This window comes from Triturus cristatus, chromosome 7 (genome assembly GCF_964204655.1).
Source record: "Triturus cristatus chromosome 7, aTriCri1.1, whole genome shotgun sequence".
Classification (NCBI taxonomy): domain Eukaryota; kingdom Metazoa; phylum Chordata; class Amphibia; order Caudata; family Salamandridae; genus Triturus; species Triturus cristatus.
In genome coordinates, this window is record NC_140590.1 from 24668284 (window position 1) to 24692291 (window position 24008).

Genomic DNA, 24008 nt, shown 5'->3' on the forward strand with positions numbered 1-24008 from the left:
ATGCAGGAAAAGCGAAAACAAAGGTATCAAGGACAAATGAACTGTTAATAAGGAAAAGTCCAATGTGTGATTGGTGCAGCAAATTTGAAGTTTGCCTGGAGGCAACAGGCTTATTTCCGTGCCATGCATTGCATTCTGGTACATGCAGTTGTATAGATTCGCCCCGAACATAAAAATTCACTGAAAAAAACTAAATACCAGAGCAGAGTGAAATAATTGCTGATGTGCCTGATAGTTTTTAAATCTCCATCTGTCCGTAAATTGCACAAATGGGCCCGTAATTTTAGCCTGAAGTCCATTATTGACATGATAGCGGACAGCAATTTGTCAGCAGTTGGACACTTTCTTTTTACAGCTTTTTTTTGTTGTTGCAGATTTATATAGCGCGAACTCGACACAAAGGTATTGGTGCGCTTTACATGAGCACCAGTTATGTCACACAATCTGCAGTGAAGACCTCCATACATTGAAGGGGTGGGGGTATGCTGTGCGCAGGGCCCTGTCTCCACTTTGCTGTGCATACCATATCTGCTGCGTGGAACAATGCTTCTACCTTTGGCCCAGTGACTGTTCTCTTGTCAGTAGGGGAGTGGCTTCCTCATGTTCCCTGGTATGAGGGGGGGAGGGACTGAAATGGCAGCGCAAGCAGCAGCGGCAGAAGCCCTTTCTCCTGAGGGGCGGAAGAAGGAGGCAACTCGAGTTACAGAGAAAGAGGCTGTCTGCCATAAACATCAAACGTGGCATACCGCTGCATAATAACATTTAATTTCAATAAAGAATTTAATTTAGTGGCAACTCGAGATGCAGAGAAAGCGGCTGTCTGCCATAAACATCAACCGTGACATGGTTCCCCCGTCAGTAGGGGAGCGGCTTCCTCATGTTCCCTGGTACGAGGGGGGCAGGTGGGGGACTGAAAATGGCAGCGCAAGCAGCAGCGGCAGAAGCCTTTTCTCCTGAGGGGCGGAAGAAGGAGGCAACTCGAGTTGCAGAGAAAGCGGCTGTCTGCCATAAACTTCAAGCATGGCATGCCGCTGCATAATAACATTTAATTTCAATAAAGAAATAATTTAGTGAGATGCGCAATCAGAGAGGTGAAGCAGGGTGTTGTGTAAATAGTAAAGTAACAAGGAAGTAGTCCCTAAATGAATAGTTGAGGCTGAGCAGCGGAGATAAACTGTAGTTGGTCGATGCTGCTTCCGGCAAAACAGAATCAAAACGGAAGTGAGGTATCGGACCACCAGCCAATTAATGAGCGAGATAAGAAGAGCAATGTCGGATGTAACCAATTGTAAGTGACAAAACAAATAAAAACATAATGGGTGGAGTTTCACCACTAATACTAATTACTTAATGCCTCGGAGAGGCAGCGCATGCGCTGCCCTATGCGAGACCTAAAAAGCATCCGGACATTACCTATAAGAAATCCAAATCATTGAAAGATCTGATGGTAAAAAGTGAATTTCAGGAAAGGAAAGGAGGAACTGTTACCTGGTTACAACAACAACAAAAAATGGGTTTTAAGAAATGCCTAAGTGTAAGGCATGCCAACATGGACTGAATCGCACTCACTTTACGACATTTTTTAACAAAACAGTGACTGTCAAAGGTTTCCTAACATGTAGATCGAGTTTTGTAGTTTATATTCTGCAATGCCCATGCTCTAAAATGTATATAGGAAGTACCACTCTACCTGTATACCAACGAATTTTACAACATCGTAGAGCAATTATCAATAAGGATAGAACTTATCCTATTGCGAGACATTTTGAATCATATCATGAGAGCAACCCCTTAAGTCTACAGTACAGTTGTGTAGCAGAAATCCCAAAGAAAAAGAGAGGGTGAGACAGGGAGAGTGAACTCAGGAAGCTTGAAACCTATTTCATTCTAGAGTTCAATAGTAAGGAGCCTTATGGGTTAAATATTGATGAAGACCTTTACACCTGTCTCAAATGAACAATAAAACAAAATAGAAAGACGAAGAGTAGTACTGCACACAAGGAAACCAAGATTTGTTGTAAAACATTTCTGACATTTTTTTGATAGACACAGAATAATGAAGTTGGAGATGGAGGGTTGTTGAAATTTTAATTTGACGTTAAAACAGTACAATAATGTTGGTATTAGGGTGATTAAATTTGATGAATAGAACAAAAGTATATCAGTTGAAACTAAAAAGACTGCATATAATATAGCTAAAGCATTTGCACTTTCTTGGGGTTATAAACAAATTGACCTGAAGATTGAAAGCACTAGCACTTTTGTTTTAGATTTGCACTGTAAAAATGTGCACTTTGAATCAGGGCTGAAATTAAGTCAGAGATGAAAGCAAAAGCACTTTATTTTGATATCACGTACTGTAATAAATATGCAGTAGCACTTTTTTTGAATATCCAGTACTGTATAAATGTATACTCTAATTCAGTGAAGGAACTGAGTTGAAGATGAATGGAAACTTGCACTGGCACTTTCAATTTGAACGTCAAAAATTAATTTATGGCATTTACCCTCCAATTGAATTGCATTGGACTTTTTATGATTTCAATTGTAATAGAAATAAGGATAAAAAGCTTTTATGAGTATGACATTGTTTTTTTAATGGAATAATGACAGAAACGAGTAAGAAATTAATTTTTCTACTAAATGTTTTATTTTCCATGTGATAAAGTCATACCAACATACTCTTTCTATATATATTGAATGAGTTTCTCGGTATACTGTTTATAAAATCGGCCTGTTTAAATGTTTAAAGATGGCCACTAAATTCACAGTGAATATACCATGTCGTGAAATTTAGTCCGTTGTTGATGTTTACCATTTGAAATGTCTATTTTAATTGTAAGTGAATAGTGTTTCCACATCGTGAACAAGGCGGCGTTCAGCCGTCGAAACGCGTAGATGTAAACATCACTAGAAATAAAATCAAAGAACCTTTACCTCTTGGAGTGCTGGAAATTTTCTGCTTAAAGCGATTTTCTATGTTAATATATATATATATATATATATATATATATATATATATATATATATATAAACATACACAAACACACACAAACATGAGAGGAGGAAAAGGAGAAACCTCATTCGCAAAGAAAGTCGCATAGCAAGGCGCAAGCGAATCAGTGCGTCCCCAATTCAACAACAAGAAATCGGCAAGAAAGAATTGGAGGCAGAAATAGCTCATCAAGCGCCCAATGAAAGATCAGTCATCAACCTCTCAGACATTACTTTAAGTGAAGCTGAACAACAACTGCTTTCCTTAGGACTGTCGTACTGTCCGGAATCTAATTTCCAGTATGCACAAACAAGAGTTGATGTCTATAAATTCATACGGAAATTGAAACTCAAAAAATTCCACAGTTTACAAAAATCCAAAATCTCTCTTCCAACTTCAAATTTGGTAACCAATGAATTGCCGCAAGGGTTAGCGGTAGCAGATACCGCTCTCTTGTGCGATATGCAAGCTCTCGAATCAGACAATTCCCCAACATTAGATTCACAAAAAATCAATCTAATCTTGGAGCAGCAAACCATTATAACCAAAGCCACGATCAATTCTGGACTCAAATTAAAATCAACCTTTGTCCCTATCCTCCCACGAGACTCTATTGACGCTTTCCATGAAGTAGTTCTGAATGAAATTAAAAAGCTCAATCACAGAATTCAAAAAGTTTCCAACTATCAAAAAGCACGCCAGCACCAGTACCACCAACTGATTAAAAAATTGAAAAAGGATGATTCTCTTGTTATAAGGAACTCTGATAAAGGTGGCAATGTTGTGCTTTGGCCCAAAAAATTATACCTAGAAGAGGCCTTGCTGCAATTAAATTACAGATCATGCTACAAATTAAGTAACAAACTAACATTGGTGGCAGCACAAAATGAGCTTTTCAAACGTCTCTTAGCATGGAAAAGAGCAGGTTTAATCAACACGGATGAATACAAATTTTTGAAAAAAGACTATCCCGTCACGCCCGTGATATATTTCATCCCAAAGATCCACAAAGACATCAATAAGCCTCCGGGCAGACCCATCATTTCGGCCAAACAAAGTCTGTTGGAGAACATTTCCATTTATATTGACTCATTCTTACAGGAACATGTCAGAGCCTTACCATCATTCATAAAAGACACCACAGATTTTTTAACAAACATCTACGAACTTCAATGGTGTAAAGATTTTTTATTGATCACTATAGACGTGTCAAGCTTATATACAAGCATACACCATAAAGATGGAATACGAGCTCTTAAACATTTTTTGGACAGGCGACCAATTCAGTTCCTTAATCATAACAAAATGTTATTAACCTTGACTGAATTTTGCCTAAACAATAACTATTTTCTCTTCCAGAACCAAATCTACCAGCAAACTCGAGGTGTGGCTATGGGGGCAAGCTTTTCACCTAGTTACGCTTGCCTCCATATGGGCTGGTGGGAGGAGGAAATAGTACATACCCTGTATCAGGACATAATCAACAAACATGTAATCAAATGGGTCAGATATATAGACGACCTTTTCTTGGTTTGGCATGGCAACAGGGAAAGTGCAGTATCATTCATTAGCATGCTCAATGACAATGATATCAATTTGCAGCTCACTTACAATATCAGTGAATATTCGGTTTGCTTTTTAGATGTAGAGGTCTTCATACATAATGATAAATTGGAAACTAAATTATATCGTAAGCCAACAGCGGGTAATACTATTCTACACGCCTCTAGTTTCCATCCAAAACATACTATACATAGCATTCCGTATGGAGAAATGCTGCGGCTACGCAGGATATGCAGCAGAGATGAGGATTCGGCTCAAGCACAAGAAGAATGAAAAAAATCGTTTCTTAGCAAGGGGCTATTCCACACATACAATCTCTGCGGCTATAAATAAAACCAATCAACTACGCAGAGATGAATTGCTTTTCCCCTGTTCTAGCATAGAAACGTCTATGACTCCTAGCCAAAATACAAAAGAGCCTTCCGATCCTAGATTAATAATGACCTATAACAAACAAAGAGACATAATCAGCCGTGTTATAACAAAAAAATTGGCACATCGTGCGCACTGATCCAATAATTGGTGAACTTCTTTTGGCCAATCCAGTCATCACGTACAGAAAGGCTCCATCATCTTGTGATTACTTAGTCAAAAGTAGTCCGGAAATTTCTGCTAACAAAAACTGGCTAATGAGCTCTAGAGGGTTCAAGAAATGCTTTTCATGCAAAGCCTGTAAATTGGGTTCAAATAAAAACTCTTTCACAACCCCATTCAAATCAGCCCCGACCACAATCTCCAAATCATTGACATGTAAATCAGAGTATGCAATTTATGTGTTGGAATGTGCCTGTGGATTGAAGTACATTGGTAGCACTAAGCTACAAGTCCACAAGCGGATTCTACAACACACCAGAGCAATAGCTAACGCAGATCCAAGCTATCCTGTGGCCCGACACATAAAGGAAGTCCACAACAGTCTAGTACAAGACCTTAAGTATTATGTTGTGGATTCAATACCACCATTGAGGAGAGGGGGCAACAGAGAGGCCCAATTGAGGAAACTGGAGACCAAATATATTTTGGAGTTTGATAGCAAGTATCCGAATGGCCTCAATACAACGGAGGATTTATATACCTGGCTCTAAAATAAAAGAAGAAAGAAACACAATATAATGTAATATTTGTCTTTTAAATGGATTTTACTAATCCGGACAATTGGCAGCTAGCATTAGCTAGATGGCCTATATACATCACTCCAGTTACAATTATTGTGGTATCCTCAAACATCCATGCTGATTCCCTCTAATTCCAATTTTAACCAAATTTTTTCCTTCTTTTGCTAAAAAAGGAATATGTATTCTTAAGCACCGAACTATAATTGGTTTATTCTAAATCAGTTTCTAAGCACATTTTGCACTTTATTTATTCAGGTGTTGCACATAATTTTAGCACTGTATAACCTATGACTTAGCCCAACATATCGCTGAATTTTTCAACATGGGTCAAGAAATTATTGCAAGATATAGTAAGGAAGTGCATTTTCAAATAACATACAATTGGTTTTGAGTGTTTTATGTCTAGAATGTTTTTAACACTCGCAAACTGTACACCTTCCTATTTATTTCCTGCCCCATTTCTATGCCACATGGTCACGATATTAGCACATTTATATCGTTGTACTCTTTTACTGTTTTTATGGTATTTATACAGAGAGTGAAATTGTTTACATTTATACAGCGACACAAACAACATTTGTTTTCCGGCATTAAGCCGCAAACCGAATAATATAAAGACAGACATACATAATCTGTCTTTAATGCCTTGTTATTTGGTATAACATATTAATCACGCTGTATATTTTAATGTATTTAAACAGTGTATGTATTTGTTTACAAATCGCAACACCATATAAAATAGCCTTGTGACATTTGGCACTATGTCGTGAATCGATATGTTGGAAGACAGACATATAGTCTGTCTTCATGGGTAACTATTGCACTAGCACTTTAAAAATGGGAAAAAAGCAAATGGCATGTCATGTGATCAAGGGCGTGTGAGCCCGAAACGCGTCATGGCGGCATTTCTTGCATGTGAATAAACAACAACAGCACCAACTGGTGTCCGTTTCCTGCTTTAGAAGTTTCAGCGCATTAGAAAGCTTCTGACAAGTTGGATTTTGGCTTATATATATATATATATATATATATATATATATATATATATATATATATATATATATATATATATATTACCTACTGGCGGTCGCCAGTAGGTAGTTATAGTTAGGACCCTGTTTCCATAGGAAATCCGCAACATTCTATTTGGAATAACTTTGGCGCCGGTCGACGAATTATATATATATATATATATATATATATATATATATATATATATATATATATATATATATATATAATATATATATATATATATATATATAATATATATATATATATATAAAAAATTCAACATAGTTTTTCGATAAGCTCTCTCAAATTACAATTTCTAGGGGGAACAGGTGCATTGTTCCATCAGAGTATCCAGTGTTAATCCTCCAAGGCGACTGTAAAGAGCAGAGCATCAACTATCGCTATGTTGTGAAGATGAGCAGATGTGGAGTTAACAATCTAAACTTATCGTGATATTCTTGGAGGGCGATATTTTTGCCCTTGGTATTCTGACATGACCCAAGTGGCTCGTGACTGATATACTGCCAAAGAGATTGTTTTGGCACCAGTGAGGGTCCTGAACCAACACACTGGACATTAGGTCTGAGTTCCCATCAGAAATCATTTTAAAAAAACGATTTATCTGCGAAAAGGGCGCATCAAACACAAAGAAAAGGTTTGTTATGTATATTTAATACAGATCCGTAATAATTTAACCCCATTTCAGGCGTGGTTCCTTTTGATGGAATCTCTGGCCGGTTGAGTGATTGAAGGAACTTACACCATCCTAACCATACCTCCTCTATACTTTACATCCATGGCAGTCAGCTGCTCGCGGAGAGCTGTGGGACCCCGGGAGCTGTGCCTTCCGTGGGTACTACATCACTGCAGACGTGCAGGATTAGCCCCAGAGTCAGGGATTCAGCTCATCAATCGGGTATAACTCTTGATCAATAAATCAATCAATCTGTATTTGAACAGCGCTGCTATTCAGCCGTGAGGGTATCCAGGCGCTAGGTTGCTGGTCTCAGTCAAAGAGCCAGGTCTTGAGTCTGTTTCTGAAGTCTACCAGAGAGGGTGCTGTCAAAGGGGGGAGGGGAAGGCCGGACTCTAGTGGTTGCATGTGCAGTGGGACACTGAAGGCTCTGTCCTGCAGCATCGCAAGGCATGCTGGGTATTTCCGCACCCAGCAGAGTCCTTGTGACAGAGTCTGGCAAAGGCTTTGCATTTTTACTTTCTCAAGAGCCCCGGTGCCTTTGACCTCATATCCAGGCAGAGGAGACATTCTTGAGCTCTTCTGCTTGTGTTGTACAATCTCACTCTTGGCTATGTGAAAGCGGTTGGTTGACCTCAGCCTTGGCGAACTTTCAGAGTACGCTTTATTCAAGAAGTCTAAGGCTGTGTCCTGGTGTCAGGTTGAAGAAGAACCGGAGTCATGCCTGCCAGGGACATTGATGTCATCCAGACATGGCTGGTGAGGGGTGATAGCCCAAAACCCGTCCCAGGATGCTTTTTTCCAGTCGAGAGAAGACCTGGATTGGCAGTTTGGGTTGGACTGTTTCCATAAGGACCTGGGTCAAGACTGATTTGCATATGGCTGGGTCCAAACTAGTGTGATGAGGAGAGCAAAATAGCAATGGATTAGACCCAGATCTGTGACTGGGGGTGAGTGACCAAGAGATCACTAAAATTTTAAACTACTCAAATGATGGTTCAATGAATATAGGTCTCACCAAATGAGCCTTAGTCTTTTGAAATGTATTTCACATTTTTATTCTGTGCAGCAGCCTCAGCCTATCCTGCATGATCCATCTGCTAACATCAGACAAGAAGGATCAAATCCCTGAGAGAGAACAGAGACCTTCTTGTGGACATAAACCAAAGAGATCAGGCGAATAAAGGCACTTGCACCTTCCAGCTTAAAACATAAACCTTCTTGGTGAAAGTCAGTTTATAGCAGGGTAACCCTAGTGACTGCTCCTTAGGGTGAGAGATGTGCATGGATTAGGGGGTCAGAGGAAAGTGGCAGAGGCAGATATTAAAGGGAAACGAAGACGGGGATGATTTAAGAGGTGGATGATTTAAGAGGTAGACCATGGAGGAAGAACTAGAGATGGACCCTGAAGAGGAAGGGAGGTGGTCATTAATCTCTGCAAGGAACTACTGAGGAAGAACTAAAGGCAGACCAGAGAGGAAACACTGAGAAAGAGCTAGACACAGAACCTGAAGATGAAGGGAGAGGGGGATTAATCCCAGAAAGGAAACACTGAGGAAGAGTTAGACACAGAGCCTGAAGATGAAGGGAGAGGGGGGGTGGATTATTCCGGAGAAAAAACACTAAGTAAGGGCTGGAGGCAGACCCTGAAAATGAAGGGAGAGTGGGGTTAATCCAAGAAAGGAAACACTGAGGAAGGGCTAGAGGCAGATCCTGAAGATGAAGGGAGAGGGGGGCTTAATCCCCGAAGGGAAACACTGAGGAAGGACTACAGGCAGACACTGAGGATGAAGGGAGAGGGCGTTAATCCATCCCAGAAAGGAAACACTGAGGAACAGCTGGGAACCATTGGTGAACTGGAGCCACAGAGGGAGATATCTTGGCATGAGTCTCTATGCACACTTACAGAATGATGACCACCGCTAGCACGCCAATCACAATGTCAACGATATATCCAACTGAGAGACCTGGACTGCTATTATGTGGAGACTTGTCTTTTTCTGAAAAAAAAGAGAGAGGGAAGAGTCAGAAAGTCATATATTGTTATGTTTTAACATACACTTGAGTCAGGGAGCTCTGTAGACACCATCTTTTAGTGTACTGGGGCTTCACGACTCTCATGTGCAACCACTACTCAGTACTTTTTGCCCCCTTTATCAACACCTACTGTCACATTGAGAATGTATGCGCTGAGCCCTGTGGCGCTCCACATGGGTGGGAGTATAAAGACTGCATAATCTGTCCTAGTATACCGGTGAGAGTGTATGCACTGAGCTCTATGGCGCTCCACATGGGTGGTAGTACAAAGACTGCATACTTTCCCCTGTATAATGGTGAGAGTGCATGCGCTGAGCCCTGTGGCGCTCCACATGGGTGGGAGTATAAAGACTGCATAATCTGTCCTAGTATACCGGGGAGAGTGTATGCACTGGGCTCTCTGGCGCTCCACATGGGTGGTAGTACAAAGACTGCATACTTTCCCCTGTATACTGGTGAGAGTGCATGCGCTGAGCCCTGTGGCACTCCACATGGGTGGGAGTACAAAGACAGCATACTCTCCCTTGTATACATGTGAGGGCGTATCCCTCAAGCCCTGTGGCGCTCCACTTGGGAGGGAGTACCAAAATTGCATACTCTGCCTTGGAATCGTGTGTGTGTAAAGCCACACACTGTGGCGCTCCACTACAGTGGAAGTATAACATTGCATATGCTGACATTATGAACGTGGTGTATGTGTGTGTATGCATGGCATTGTATGGCCTGCCAGATGCGTGAGGGTATAAAGACTACGATCTTTGATCCTCCACCTTCTCTTCTAAAAAATCAAGTCTTAAAAAAGTGGAACTCGCAGTTAAATATTCATGGCCAGCAATGTAAGTGAGAGCTCATGGACTGGACTGCTATTAATATGGAAATGACCACAGGATTTCATTCCCTACTTGACGCGCGGGAGCCTATCCCAGTGATGGTGGTGAACAAGTTTCTTACCTTCGGTAACACATTATCTATCTAGCTGCAGGTTCATTACCTTTGAATTTCCCAGGTATCAGGCTGGATCTGTAAACTTTTGCTGAGCAATACCCCTTCTGCATGCCATCAGGTGGGTCCACTCGGCTCCGAGTGACGTCGGTTGTGTCAGTTATGACCTTGCGGTACCTAGGTAGGCGCCACCCCGTGAGCAGACGTCAGTACTTTTTTTTTTTCCACGCCAGAAGCGAAGATCCACAAAGTAACTGATGTAGTTGTGTAGAAAACTAGGACCCTGAAAAGGGGAGTAACCCAGCCCTAGACTATTAGTCCGCAAACCAGGGAGTCAATGGTGGGGCTGTAAGGAATCTGCAGCTAAATAGAGTCTCTACCAGATAATGCATTACCGTAGGTAAGTAACTTGTTCATCTGATAGAGACATCTAGCTGCAGATTCCTTACCTTTGTATTAGATACCGACCCATACCATCCTGGCGGTGGGTGCGGACCAATAATTCAAACTAGGAAGTCCTGCAGGGCCGAACGGGCAAGATGCCAGTCCCTACGGACCTGACTGCCCAGGCAGTAGTGCTTGGCAAACGTGTGCAAAGATGCCCACGTTGCTGCCTAACAGATGTCCATGACTGGGACACCCTGAGACAAGGCCATAGTCACAGCCTTTCCCCTGGTGGAATAGGCCCTAAATCCCTCAGGGGGGCTGCTTCTTCACCAGGGCATAGCAGATCTTAATGCAGAGAACGACCCAGTGAGAGATGGTCCTCTTCTGCACAGCCCTTCCCTTCTTAGCTCCTACGTACCCCACAAAGAGTTGATCATCCACCCGGGACTCTTTGTGCGGTCAAGGTAGAATGACAACTCTCTTTTTGGGTCCAGTCAGTGGAGACGCTCCTCAGGTAGGGAGGTGTGCAAGATAACGCCTGCAACTCACTCACCCTCTGGGCAGATGTAATCGGCACTAGAAAGGCTGTCTTAATGGTCAGCAGCGGGAGGGGACAGTTATGTAAAAGCTCGAAGGGTGCACACATTACATAAGTGAGGAACAAATTAAGGTCCCACTGTGGCATAACAAAGGGCATGGGTGGAAACAAGTGAGCCAACCCTTTTAGAAACCTATGTACAATTGGTGACCTAAAGAGAGAGGGCTGGTCTGGCAGCCGCAAATAAAGCAGACAGTGCAGAAAGGTAACCCTTGAGAGTCCCAAAGCATAGCCCTGCTGGACAAGGGTTAGAATGAATAAAAAGACAGTGGAAAGAAAAGCAGAACGAGGGTCATTAGACCTTTCTGTACAGTATAATACTAATTTCTGCCAACGGCAGGCGTATACCGTCTTAGTGGAGGGCCGCCTGGCTGCCAAAATAATGATACATATTTTAGGAGGAAGTTCAAAAGCCATCAACTGCCGCTGCTTAATCTCCACGTAAGGAGGCGCAAGGTTGACAGGTTCGGGTGGAGGACCCTCCCCTGCTGCCGAAGGGACAGTCTGATCGGAGGATCGATGCTCATCTTCAGAAGCTCTGGATACCAGATTCTTCTCACCCAGTCCGGAGCCACAAGGCTGACTTGGGCCCGGTCGCTCCTGACCCTCCTCAGAACCCTGGGCAGGAGTGGTATGGGCGGAAAAGCGTACAGCAGACCTGCGCTCCGCTCACCACAAAAGGATTCGCCGAGCGATTGCTGCCCTCGAATCTCCAGCGTGCAGTATTGCGGACACTGTGCGTTCTCTTCGGAGGCAAACAAATCTAACCAAGGTTCTCCCCACTGCTGAAAGAGACCTGGCACCACCTCCAACTGGAGCCGCCAATCGTGATCTGACCCAATTGTGATTCATTAACCACCACTGCAGAGCCCACATACGCCACCTGGAGTGCTTTACCAACAGGATGCAGGAGGTCATAAGGCCCAACAGCCTAAGAGTCAGTCTCACAGAAATCCAGGATAGAGGCTGAAACATCTGAATCATAACCTGAATATCCTGGACCCACTGCTTGGGAGGATAGGCCCAAAACTGCATTGTGTCCAGAACAGCTCTGATGAAAGGGAGCGTCTGACAAGGAGTCAGGTGTGACTCAGGCACATTTATAGAGAACCCCAGAGAATGCAGGTCTGCCGTAGTCTATAGGTTGTAGACTGCCGTCTGGGGCTAGGACACCTTCAACAGCCAGTCATCGAGGTAGGGAAAGACTGACACCCCTATCATGTGCAGATGAGCTATGACTACCACCATCACCTTGGCGAACACCTAAGGGGCACTGGTAAGGCCGCAGGGGAGCATGGCAAACTGAAAAGTGCTCTTGGTCTACCTTGAACCGTAGGCAACGCCAGTGGCCCGGCAGGATGGGGATAGGGAAATACACATCCTGCAGGTCCAACGCTACCATCCAGTCTTCTTGATCTAGGGCAGGCAAGATCTGAGCCAGAGTGAGTATCTTGAATTTCTTCTTTTTGAGGAAGAGATAGACGGCCTGAAGATCAAAAACGGACCCCAACCCTTTGTTCTTCTTTAGAATCAGAAAGTAGCGGGGTAATAACAGCTACTGATAACTTCTGAAACTGGGACCCTTTCTATAGCACCCTTGGCCAAAAGAGCTGTAACTTCCTCCAGGAGCAATTTTAAATGATCCTCCTCAGCAGTTCCCGATTTGGCAGAATAGCAGGGGGAGAGAATAGCCCTCCTGAATGTTCTGCAAGACCCACTTGTCAGATGTTATGGGCCTTCAGTGGGGGAGATGATGATGCATTTTCCTGCCAACTGGAGTAGCGTGGTCTTGCAGAATCAGGCTAGGAGTGATTGGAGGCTACTGACTGCAAGATGGCCGACGACTTCTGGCTTCCATTCCTAGGCTGGAATGAACCACATCCACATCCCCGCACAGCTTGTGAAGCCTGCGCCCAGGTTGGTGGCTGGAATAGGGCTGACGCAGCTGGAAACCCCTACCATTGCCACGAAAGGGGAGAAAGGTAGACTGGCAACGAGGAGTAGAAGAGAAGCCCAAGAATCTGGTCATAGCTTGAGAGTCCTTAAACCTCCCTAGGGCCCAATCTGTCTTTTCCCCAAAAAGGCGGGTTCCATCAAAGGGCATGTCCATCAAATTAGCTTGGACATCTCCTGAGAAGCAAGTTGTCCTAAGCGAGGTGTGGTGCCTCAAGGCCACCGTCATGGGAATTGATCTGCCCAGTGAATATGTCATATCAATGCTACACCATATGATGAATTTTGCTGCATCTCTCTTGTCCTTGCCTGCCTGAGCGAGCACAATGCGGGCCTCCTCCAGGACTTGTTGCAGCACTTGCACAACTGTCTCCAAGAGGGAATGGGAGAAACGGCCCAGTAAGCATACGGTATTCGCCAACCGCAATGCCAGGCTGGAGGGAAAAAAACAACTTCATACCAAATTAATCCAGCCTCTTAGATTCCCTATCTAGAAGGGCGGAAAGGAACGCGCCCTGTGATGTAGATGCCTGCACCACCAAATTTTCAGGAGTGAGGTGTTGGCTGAGGAACTTTGGGTCGCCCGGAGCTGGGTGATGGCGGCACACAATTGTCCTATTCACGAGAGCCCCTGTACTAGGCTTGGACCACGTGCCTAGAAGGACATCTGTTACTGCTTCATTAAAGGGCAAAAGAGGATCTGAGGTGGAAGACCCAGGCTAAAGCACTTTGGTCAGGAGATTAGTCAAGACCTCCATGGAGGGCAACTCCAGTCCAAGAACTTCAGCTGCCATCTTGATCACCATGGCATGAGGTGCCCCCTCCTCTTTAGCCGTAGTTGGCGGAGAGAGCATGCCAGTATCTGGAGAAGTATCCAGCCCACTGGCCTCCCTAAGCTCACCATACCAGTCCAAATGCTCTGCAGGGTCATCCTGGCATTCCAAAAGGCCCCCTCCCATTCCTCTCCCGAGCCGAACACATCCTCAAAGTATTCAGGCGACAACATAGAACCCCTGGGTTCAATCCATGTCGGAATCGGCATCGAGCGACGCTGTTCTGGCTCAGTGTCGTTGGGGATAAGGATGTGGCTGGTGCTGCTGACGGGAACAGGCGGCACCGATTTTGGGGTCCAACGCCAGGGGGGTTGCGATGGCACTATCGGCAGCAACCAACAGCCTTGATCGAATCTTTGAGGCCCCACCGGCACCCTGGCTGTAGCTGATGGCGTTGAATCCGATGGAGCCCCTTCCGGCCCCACGGGGCCAGAGGGCTCGCCATTGGGGTCGGCCCGCTCAAATACTCAGTGCATGGCCTCGTAAAATTCTTTAATCTGAGTAGGGGTCACTGTGCCTCCCGGGAAGACAGGGAAGCACAAACTCAACCCCGACTTCAGCTCCGCTCAACCGTGCCTAGAGCATCGGTGCTCCTTACCTCTTTCATCGACGGATGACATTCGAGGTGAAGACGAAGTCTGCTTGGACTTCTTCTTCTTCTTGTGCCTCTTCCCCGAGTGTCCCGAGGACCTCGACTGGGACTAAGAGGACTTTAGGCTCCAGGAGTGGTCCTGCGACCTCCTCTTCTTCGATCAGGACCGGGATCACCACTGAGTCTCGCTGGACTGTGTTGACTGCCCGGCCGCAAGGAGCTTCAAAGCCCGCTCTCGCAAGGTCTTCTGAGCCATGGCCCGACAGTTCGAGCCTGACTTTGGATCGTGGTCACGCTCAAGGCACCATAGGCAGAAGAGGTGGCGATCGGTAACAAACATCGTGCTGGAGCCTGTCCCCGAACAGCTTGAACCCTGTCTTACTCAAAGACATTCTCGCACACGACAAAAAAAATCTTGAATTTGACAAAAAGTCGAGAAAAGGCATGCCAAAAGGCAACAGAATGGTAGCTCTTTCTGGATCGGCGCTTAACTGGCGCGGAAAGAAAAGAACTGATGTCCACACTCCTGGGTGGTGCCTTTATAGGTACCAAAATGTCATAACCGACGCTACATCATGCAGATCCGAATGGAGCCACCCAACGGAGCAGGGAAGGGGTATTTCTCAGCAAATATTTCTGGATCCAGCCTGACGCCTGGGAAATTCAAAGGTAAGGAATCCGCAGCTAGAAGTCTCTATCAGATGTTCTGATTTTAGAGTACTGCGTATTTGTAAGATAGGCAAGACCCCACCCCATGCAAAAAAGGGACAGCAGCCTCCTTGCTGAAGACAAACTTGCACACATCACCCAGAACAGAAGGTGATAATGTCTTATTACCACACCCTGCCTGCAGCAAAGGACCAATATCCAATGCAAGGCAAGCAAGGTAGCCATGGGTCCTGGGGGAAACAAGAAGAATGGGTAGTAAAAGATATGCATAATTCAGGGGTGTGGGGCCCCTAACCTTTCAAGAGCCCTCAACTCTTCAGCGGTCCATTCAGTTTAAGACCAATGAATATCTGTGAGATATAGGAAACTCAGGGCCCCTCACCACACTCTGCAGGGGAAGCATCATTCCTGTTACGCCACTGGCATAACTAGGGTACAGTTGCGGCTCATCCCCCTGTGCCTTGGTGCTACAACATCTGCTGGTCTAATAATAGCTACAATACTGATATCACCTGATTTCTTTGTCAGAGAGACCATTCTCTCTACAGTAAGACCCTGAAGTCATAGAAGGGTAAGACAGGTATATTTTGGGCTCCTTAAGAGACCATACTCTTTCCCTCTCCTACCACACAACACAAGTGCTTAAGTACAACTAGCAACCTGGAGAAGTAATTAAGAGGTCTAATACTCAATGGTGATAATCAATGTTAGCAGTAAACTTATCTTCAACACTCCCATAACGTGATGAATCTCACGACAAAGAACACTGTACAGAATCCTTGGAACACCAGGTTCACTGTACAAAGTGTACGGATTTATCAGCAGTTCGGCCATCTTGGAATGGAATCATCACAAGTTGAATAATGGCTCTTTAAATTTAGATACACACAATCAATCTGTCTACAGCAGGTATTGGTAATCCTATCATCCATGGAGGCAATAGGGTCTCTGAAATCATCATGCATCTCTACTCCAGCACCAATGAGGCCAAGAGAGTCACCGAACACACATTAATGTCCAGTCTCAGTGACACGTATTCTCTTTCCAAAGTTCTCTCCTTTGTTGAACTTTGTGAAGTAAAGTTTCTACAGGTTGAAAATACCACTCTCGACAACTAGAACCTCCCCAAACAGAAGTAATTATTTCTAAATTATTTTCATTTTGCATACTAGGAAACTGCTGGGTGTCATTAGTATAACTATTTTTCTTACCCAACCGTTTATTTCCTAACACATTTGCTTTCCCAACTTTAGTTTGTCTAACCTTGCTTCTCTCATCTACCGACAACATCAAATGCATTTATTAAGTAATTACCCTAATGCTATTTGTAAATGCTGTTGATTATTTGGAATGAAAAATGAAATAACATTATTGTAATACAAAAATATTATTTCATTTTTACACATCCTTGTTCAATTAAATCAATTAAAACTAAAGTAAACATAACTACATTAATAAACTTTATTTCTTCAATTATTTTATTTTCTTAAAACAAACACTAAGGTATATTTAATATGTAAGTCAGTCAGTCAGTCAAAGAAAGCTTTATTTCGGCAGTATGACCATAAAGGCACATACAATAATACAAATACATTTAATACAATAATAAAAGAACAGATGTTAGAATAAAATGTCATCATATAGCTAAGAGTGCAAGTCCAGATTGTGCAAGGTTTTCCGGCTCAACATTGACTGCGCTCCCTCTTGACAGTTCTAGTACTAAAATAGTGCAGGCAATATTCGACAGTTGATGTGTATTCTACATCTCAACAAGAGCGGTTGCAATGTCCCATGTTATTAGTCATTGCCGTTGAATTAATATATATAAATCTCAAATCAATTGATACATAATAGAGTTTCTAGCTTTAACTGATAGCCCAAAGACATATATTAAAAAACAGGTTAAAAACGATTAAAATATAAAACATTTAGAGAGGAAAGCAACCCAAAAGAGAAGAATTTACGGGACTATATTCGAGCTGTGAAAATGTACAGGCATAACATAGCTAAATATTTGATGGACAATGGGAGCTATTTTCTAAATTCTTTTTCTCTAAAATTCCCCTGCGAATGCACCTCATCGCATAGAGAAACCTGGAAATAGCAAACACGAATAGTGAGTCCGTTTCATATTTGAGGAGCCTGAAGACCTCAGTATGGTGTCTAATCCCCAGATTTCTGCAGAGCTGGAACACCCACTCAGCCCTTGGCCTACTATAGGCGGAGCAAAATAAAAGAACATGTAGTTCTGTTTCCTCAACTGTATCACACCCTGGGCAATCTAGTTTGAGTGCTCCCTGCCATTTGTTGGTAAATGCTGGAAGCGGAAGCGCCCCGTGTCTAAATTGGAGAAACAGTTTCCTTGCCAAGAGTGGTTGGATACTATCAAGTGCCAACTCCAACTTGTATTGCTGTATGAAATCCAGAAACCTGGAGGTCAAGCTACTTGTATTGGTCCTCTGGCATAATTGGGCCAATTTGTATTCTCTTTTGGAGATAAGCAAAGCCTATTTGGGAATTGTGGAGCAGATCTCTTCAGGCGTTGACCACATGTTTGCCCTCCCCAGTGCCTGGCAGGAATTCCTAATATGGGCTAACCATGGTAGGTTCCCTGCAGCCAAGAGGGTCATGACATCTTTCAATTCCTCTCTGTAGATAACTAACTCTGGTGTACTCCAGAGGCGGCGCCAATATAGAAGTGGTCTAGGGGTGACTACATCCGCTATGGGACCAATCCCCAAGTCCATCCTAAGTGGTGTTAGTGGGGTGCTCTTGGGGAGACCCAACAATTGCCTGAGAAATAGATTCTCTGTCATGGATAGCGAAGTTGGTGGGCAGTGACCCCATAGTTCTGCCCCGTATAGTGAAGCTCCCAAAGCCTGTACTTTGTAAATTTCTGATGGTGGACCAACCAGTTTCTGTGAGCAGTTTTTGTGTATTTTTAAAATGCCCCCCGTAGACTGAATCAATTTTAAATTAGCATTTTTATTTACTTGTGTCCCCCAGTCCATCTTATTGTTAAGTGTGATCCCTAGATAATCAAAAATGGACACCCTCTCAAGGGCCCTGACATCCAGTTGAGGGTGTGGGCAATTGGTGGTATTAGCGTGGAAAACCATTTTATTTTTGTTTTTGGGAGATTAATCTCCAGACCCCTTTTCCTGCAAAAGGCACTGAATTCCTCAGGTACCCGCTGCATACCCATAGGTGATTTAGAGAGTAGCAGCGTGTCGTCCGCAAAGAGTGCTGGAATTTTACGTTTCCCCAACCTCGGGCGTTTATGTCTTTCCCTGCTTGTAGGGTTTCAATGAAACCATTTAAGAAGAGGGAGAACAGTGTCAGTGCCAAGACGCATCCCCGTCTCACCCCTTTCACTACAGGAAAGGGAGCGGTCAATTCACCTTTTTACCATATCTTATTCTCGCATAATTGTCTTGGTACAGACGTTTCAGCTGGTGGCAAAGATAACCTGGTACTCCCATATCAAGGAGTATGCCCCATTGCTGATCTCGCTGAACCATGTCAAATGCGGTTTTAAGATCCACAAATGTGAGACAGAGGCTGTCACCCTCTAAAGCCACAGTTTTCCAGTGCATCAGTTGCAATCTAATGATCGGGTCAATAGTCGAGGTCTTGGCCCTAAATCCAGCTTGTAAAGGTGTTAATACATTGTTCTCTTCTATCCAGGATTGCAGGCGGCCCAGAAGCACATGAGCAAAACATTTTTGGGTAACATCTATGAGGCTAATTGGACGATCGTTTGCTGGGTTGAGTGGTGTACCTTTTTTATAAATAGGAATGATTTCTGCCCCTGCCATGCCTTGTAGAATGGCATTAAATAATGACTATAAGTAGGGTGCCCAGACTACTTGTTCAGATCGAAATAAATCTCTAGGGATCCTATCTGGCCCAGGTGCTTTGCTGGGAGTAAGTTACCCAGAGCCACTGTGATCTCCTTCATTGTGCAAGGGGGAGCGTTCGAATTTGGGGAATTTACTTCTGGGGTAGCTAATACTTCCCTAACATCTTCAGCTTCTTCTGCAGACCTCGAATATAAGGTTTTAAAATGAGATCTCGCTTCCGACTCTCCACGCAGAGCTGTGGCGCTATGAACGAGTGGCGGGGTTCAAGATTAATCAGGACAAGTCGTATATCCTTAATCTTACGCTTCAGGGTGATGAGCTAGCGCACCTCCGGAGGAGCACACCTTTCCGTTGGGCGACTACATCGCTCCAATACTTGGGAGTTCAGCTCACCCCATCCGTAGATGATCTATATAAGGCCAACTTCCCCCCCCCCCTTCTTGTGCATATTAAGGCTGACTTAGCGCGCTGGAAGCCTTTGTTTATCTCCTGGCTGGGGCGTATTCACTCGCTCAAAATGACGATATTGCCGAAGTTGCTCCACTTGTTCCAAGCCCTCCCCATTGATGTCCCTCTCTCCTTTTTCTCGACTCTATGCTCTCGCTACATCTGGCAGGGGGGCAGAGCCCGGCTGTCATTTTCCTTGTTGCGGAGGCCGCGTTCTGCGGGCGGGGCAGGCCTCCCCGACTTCCACCTTTACTACAAGGCGGCTCAACTGCGCGTTTTGATAGAATGGTCGAAGAGAGAATCGGATAAACATTGGCTACATATGGACAGGTCGGTGGCAGGTCGGACAATTTGGGATTTGGCGTGGCGCCCGAAACAAGATAGACCGGAAAACGCTTACATCAGCACGCCCACTAGAACAACGTTGCGGGTTTGGGACACTTTGGCTTCGGACGAACGGTGGACCACTTTCCCTTCCCCCCACACACCTATTCATGGGTTGGCGGCCTTTCCGCCGGCGCTTACTAGAGGGCCATTCGCTGCGTGGGAGGAGGGGGGTTGTTTAATGGTCGGACATCTTTTTAGGGGGACACGGTTGATGACCTTTTCCGAATGTAGGACTGACTTTAGCCTTCCGCACACTGAACACTATCGATACCTCCAGCTCAAGCACTGGCTTCAAACACAGGAGCTCCAAGCAGCGGTCCGCAGGCCCCAGACACCCTTTGAAAAATTTGCACGCAGTACCACATCTATGAGGGGGGCAATCTCCTTTCTTTATGGTCACCTTTTGGCCACTGTAGTCTCCCCGTCCCCACGATTTAAGGCTAAATGGGAGGAGGTGCTGCTGCGACCGATTGAGGAACGGGAGTGGGAGGCGTTGTGGTCAGACATCTCTAAGCACAACCACTCAATAGAATTGCGAGAGGCGCACATGAAGGTAATGGTGGATTGGTATTTATATCCAGACAAATTGCGGCGTATCTTTCCAGGCACCTCTGATCGCTGTTGGAGGGGATGCGGGTTACTGGGGGACTTTAAATCTATGTTGGGATACCCGATCCCCACCTCAATGGCGACAGCATTGTTGGGCCTGCGAGACCCCTCCCTGCGCTACCAAACCAGAGCGGATAAGGCAGTGATGTGGCTGTGCTTGGGGGCGGCGAAGGTGGCCATTGCGGCCAACTGGAAGAAGCGGACGGCACCCACGGCCTCGATGTGGCATGCCCGCCTCTGGAGACTCCTGAGCCTAGAGAGAATGACGGATATCTTCAGGGATGACTATGCCGCGTTTGAGCTCAAGTGGGGCCCGTTGGTGACTTTCCTTTCTAGAGGTCTGCCGGCGGCGGTTTGCCCGCCTCAGCTTAGGGGCCTACGGCTGTTTCAATTGTAGTCAGCCGCTGCGGCTTTGGGTGACATCCCCTGCTTGTACAAATTGCGGTTCCGGGGTTCTTGGGTGAGCCCTTGACCGGCCTCCGCTTGGGACGGACATCTCCCTTCCCTTGTCACAGCGCCGGGCCTTCGGGCCCCGCTACCGGAGTCCCTCCCCTGTCTCTCTCTCTTTCCTACATTTCCTTCTCTTTCTCTCTTTTTTCTCTTATGATTTGGGGGTGGGGTGGGGGGGTAGGGAGGGAATGTGGGGAGTTGGTGATGATCATAAATTGAAGTTGCAGCCTCATTACATAGTGCCAGCGGGGTGTTTAGGCCAAGCCTTTTGAGTGCCGGACCGACACGGGACTGTTAGTACCCGAAGGGCGCCCACTGGAGGTTTCCGGGGTATCACTCCCGGGCCTGCTTCCCCCCCTTATGTTAGCTTTTCTGTACCCCTCCTATAGCGAATGTTACGATTGGGGAGGCTCGCCTTTTTTGGGTTCGGCTAAGGGTTCGTACGTTGTTGTATCCACTATCGCTTGCTGGTCCATTCAGCTATGAGGCACATGTCATGGTTTGTTCTGTATGTTATGCTCTCTTTTTGTGGCTAATAAAAACAATTTTGACAAAAAAAATTAGATCTCCAGACGTCTTCCCCCAAATTTGGTCCAATAGCTGATTGACCTTCAGATTTCCCTGTCTTAACTAGATTCCAGAAGCCTCGCATATCATGATTGTCTAGAGCTATTTTTGTTGCTTCCCATTTATCTATTTCCCAATTGGTTTTTGCTCCAGCTGTGATTTTTTTATATTGGGCCCTGGCTTCCTTTATTCGTCGTTTGTCATTCGTTTTAATAGGAATTATTAAAGCTTGCTTGGCTTCCCTGCATGATTTGTTATACCATTGATGCTTGGGTTGGGGATTCAGCCTGATCTTATCACTATTATAAAAAAATTGTGACAATATGGAGAGCAAATCCTGGTGTTTTTTTCCCATCGCCAATAGCGATGCAGAGCCACAGCTAGTTACATACAACCGAAATGCAGCTTCTAAAAAGGGGGCAATTTGTTAGCACAAAGTAGCCACTTTGTCCGTTGATTTTGCAAAAAAAAAACAGCGTACCCTCCTCCCTCCTTAAATCGATACTAGGTTTGGGGTGTAAAGATGTGCTTTGGAGGTCCTTAGGCATGGGAAAGACTATTTCTAGGGCCAGCGGGTTATGATCGCTTTCATGGCGGGAGTTAACTGTGAAATCCATAGTCTTATACCATAATTGGACATCTGCCAAGATATAATCTATTATAGATGCCTATCCCGGCTTGTTAAAAGTAAAATTCCCAGGACTATCAGAGGGTAATCGGCCATTGCAGGCCCTTGGTGAGTAGCTAAGCAAAACTGCATTCATCTGTAAAACTAAGGGAGTCCATGCCCGTGTTGGCTGGATGTTAGTTTCTGGGGTTGACCAAACCGAGTCTTCCTCACTTGTAATAGTTGTGGTGAGGCCATTCAGGGGCTCGAATTGACAGTTAAAATCTCTGCCTATGATTACGTAACAATTCTCTGGTATAGTGTGGATGTCAGGGTAAAGAGTCTCTAACTTTTTAACATTGCATCCCAAGTGTACGCCAACCCAAGTACATAGACCCCCCCCCCGAGGGTCTCCCCCTAGCCCCCTGAACGGCTGGAATACAATATGTAGCGTAACCCACTCTATATAGTTCTGTCCTTGACCATGCTTCCTGGAACAGGCATAGCTCATGTTTATCTACAAAATCTCCCCAATTTGGAAAGTCCAGTTTCGAGCTATGTTCCAGGATAAGATCCGAGTGTTTTGTGGTTCATCTGTATTAACTAACAAGGTCTGGGGGATACAACTTTCCTGTAATGGGGCTTGCTGTATCTCCTTATCATTGTTCCCTAGCTCTCCCCCTAGCCTACATTTATTAGCCCAGTTTATATTACTCAGAGGGCTAAGGGTATGGGTTGTGGCAACAGCCTCACAGGTCTTCTCTAAGGCTTTTTTCCCTCCTTCGTCCCTCCATTCGTTGGGGAATCAGCTTGCTGTGTGTTTCCCCGTTTATCCTCGTTATTATTAATGAGCCTTTTATTGGTGGGGTTTAGTCAGTCTACCAGATCGAGGGAACTAAATCTTTTATTGACAGGGATATTATACGCCATTGTTTTTTGGCATTCCCAGCCTGTATTTTACGTGGCACCGTTCTGATCACTTGTTCCCCAGTTCTTATACATAGTTCCCTCTTTGTCAAACATGGGCCTAAAGGGCTAGAAATATCCCAAAGGCAGAGAGAGAATACCCCCTAACTCCCTTGAGTGGCTCCAATCCAAGATGTGTTGGACCGTCCGGATATCTCTAAAGTTAATCACAACACAATCCCCGGGTATGTCCTTTCGTCTCCACCCCAGCCAGCTGTCCCTGCGTGTGAATTAAATTTCGCTTTGTTCTTGGTAGGGGAGAGGCCTATATTTATTTAACCAAAAAGTGGTTTTGTTTTTGAGTTCAGAGTGTGTTCCCCTTGGCCTATATCCAGCTCTGCTACACCAGCTAGAATGACGACATAGGGAATGGATGCTGGGGGCAGATCTATACAAGGAAGTAGGGATTTTGTTTCCCTTGATTTAGAGTGTGAAGTGGTCCTGGTGTAAACATCATGATTATCTTGAGTTTGGTGTTTATTAGATGGGCCTGATGTTGCTGCTATATGCCTACTGTCATGTACAATGTTGGGGCGATGGAGAGGCCTCTGTTGAGGTTTAACTGGGTCCTGGTTCTGTGGGGCAGGTTGTATATACGTGGGAGATGCGGTCTTTTGCACGTTTGGATGATGCCCTACAGAAGGGGGTGGTTTATTGGGGACAGGTGGGGTTACCTGGTTTTGGTGCAAAGCCAACTTTGAGATTGAGGATTTAATGGAC

At 44.7% G+C, this 24008-nt stretch overlaps 1 protein-coding gene across 1 annotated transcript in view; it reads right to left on the reverse strand.

The window, feature by feature from the left end:
* The window catches only part of LOC146808719 (cell adhesion molecule CEACAM21-like), an 863737-nt gene that overhangs the window by 462142 nt on the left and 377587 nt on the right, over window positions 1-24008 (reverse strand). The window contains exon 3 of the mRNA XM_085614221.1: window positions 9288-9381. Within this exon, the coding sequence (XP_085470347.1) occupies window positions 9288-9381 (94 nt within the window). The remainder of the gene's footprint in view (window positions 1-9287; window positions 9382-24008) is intronic.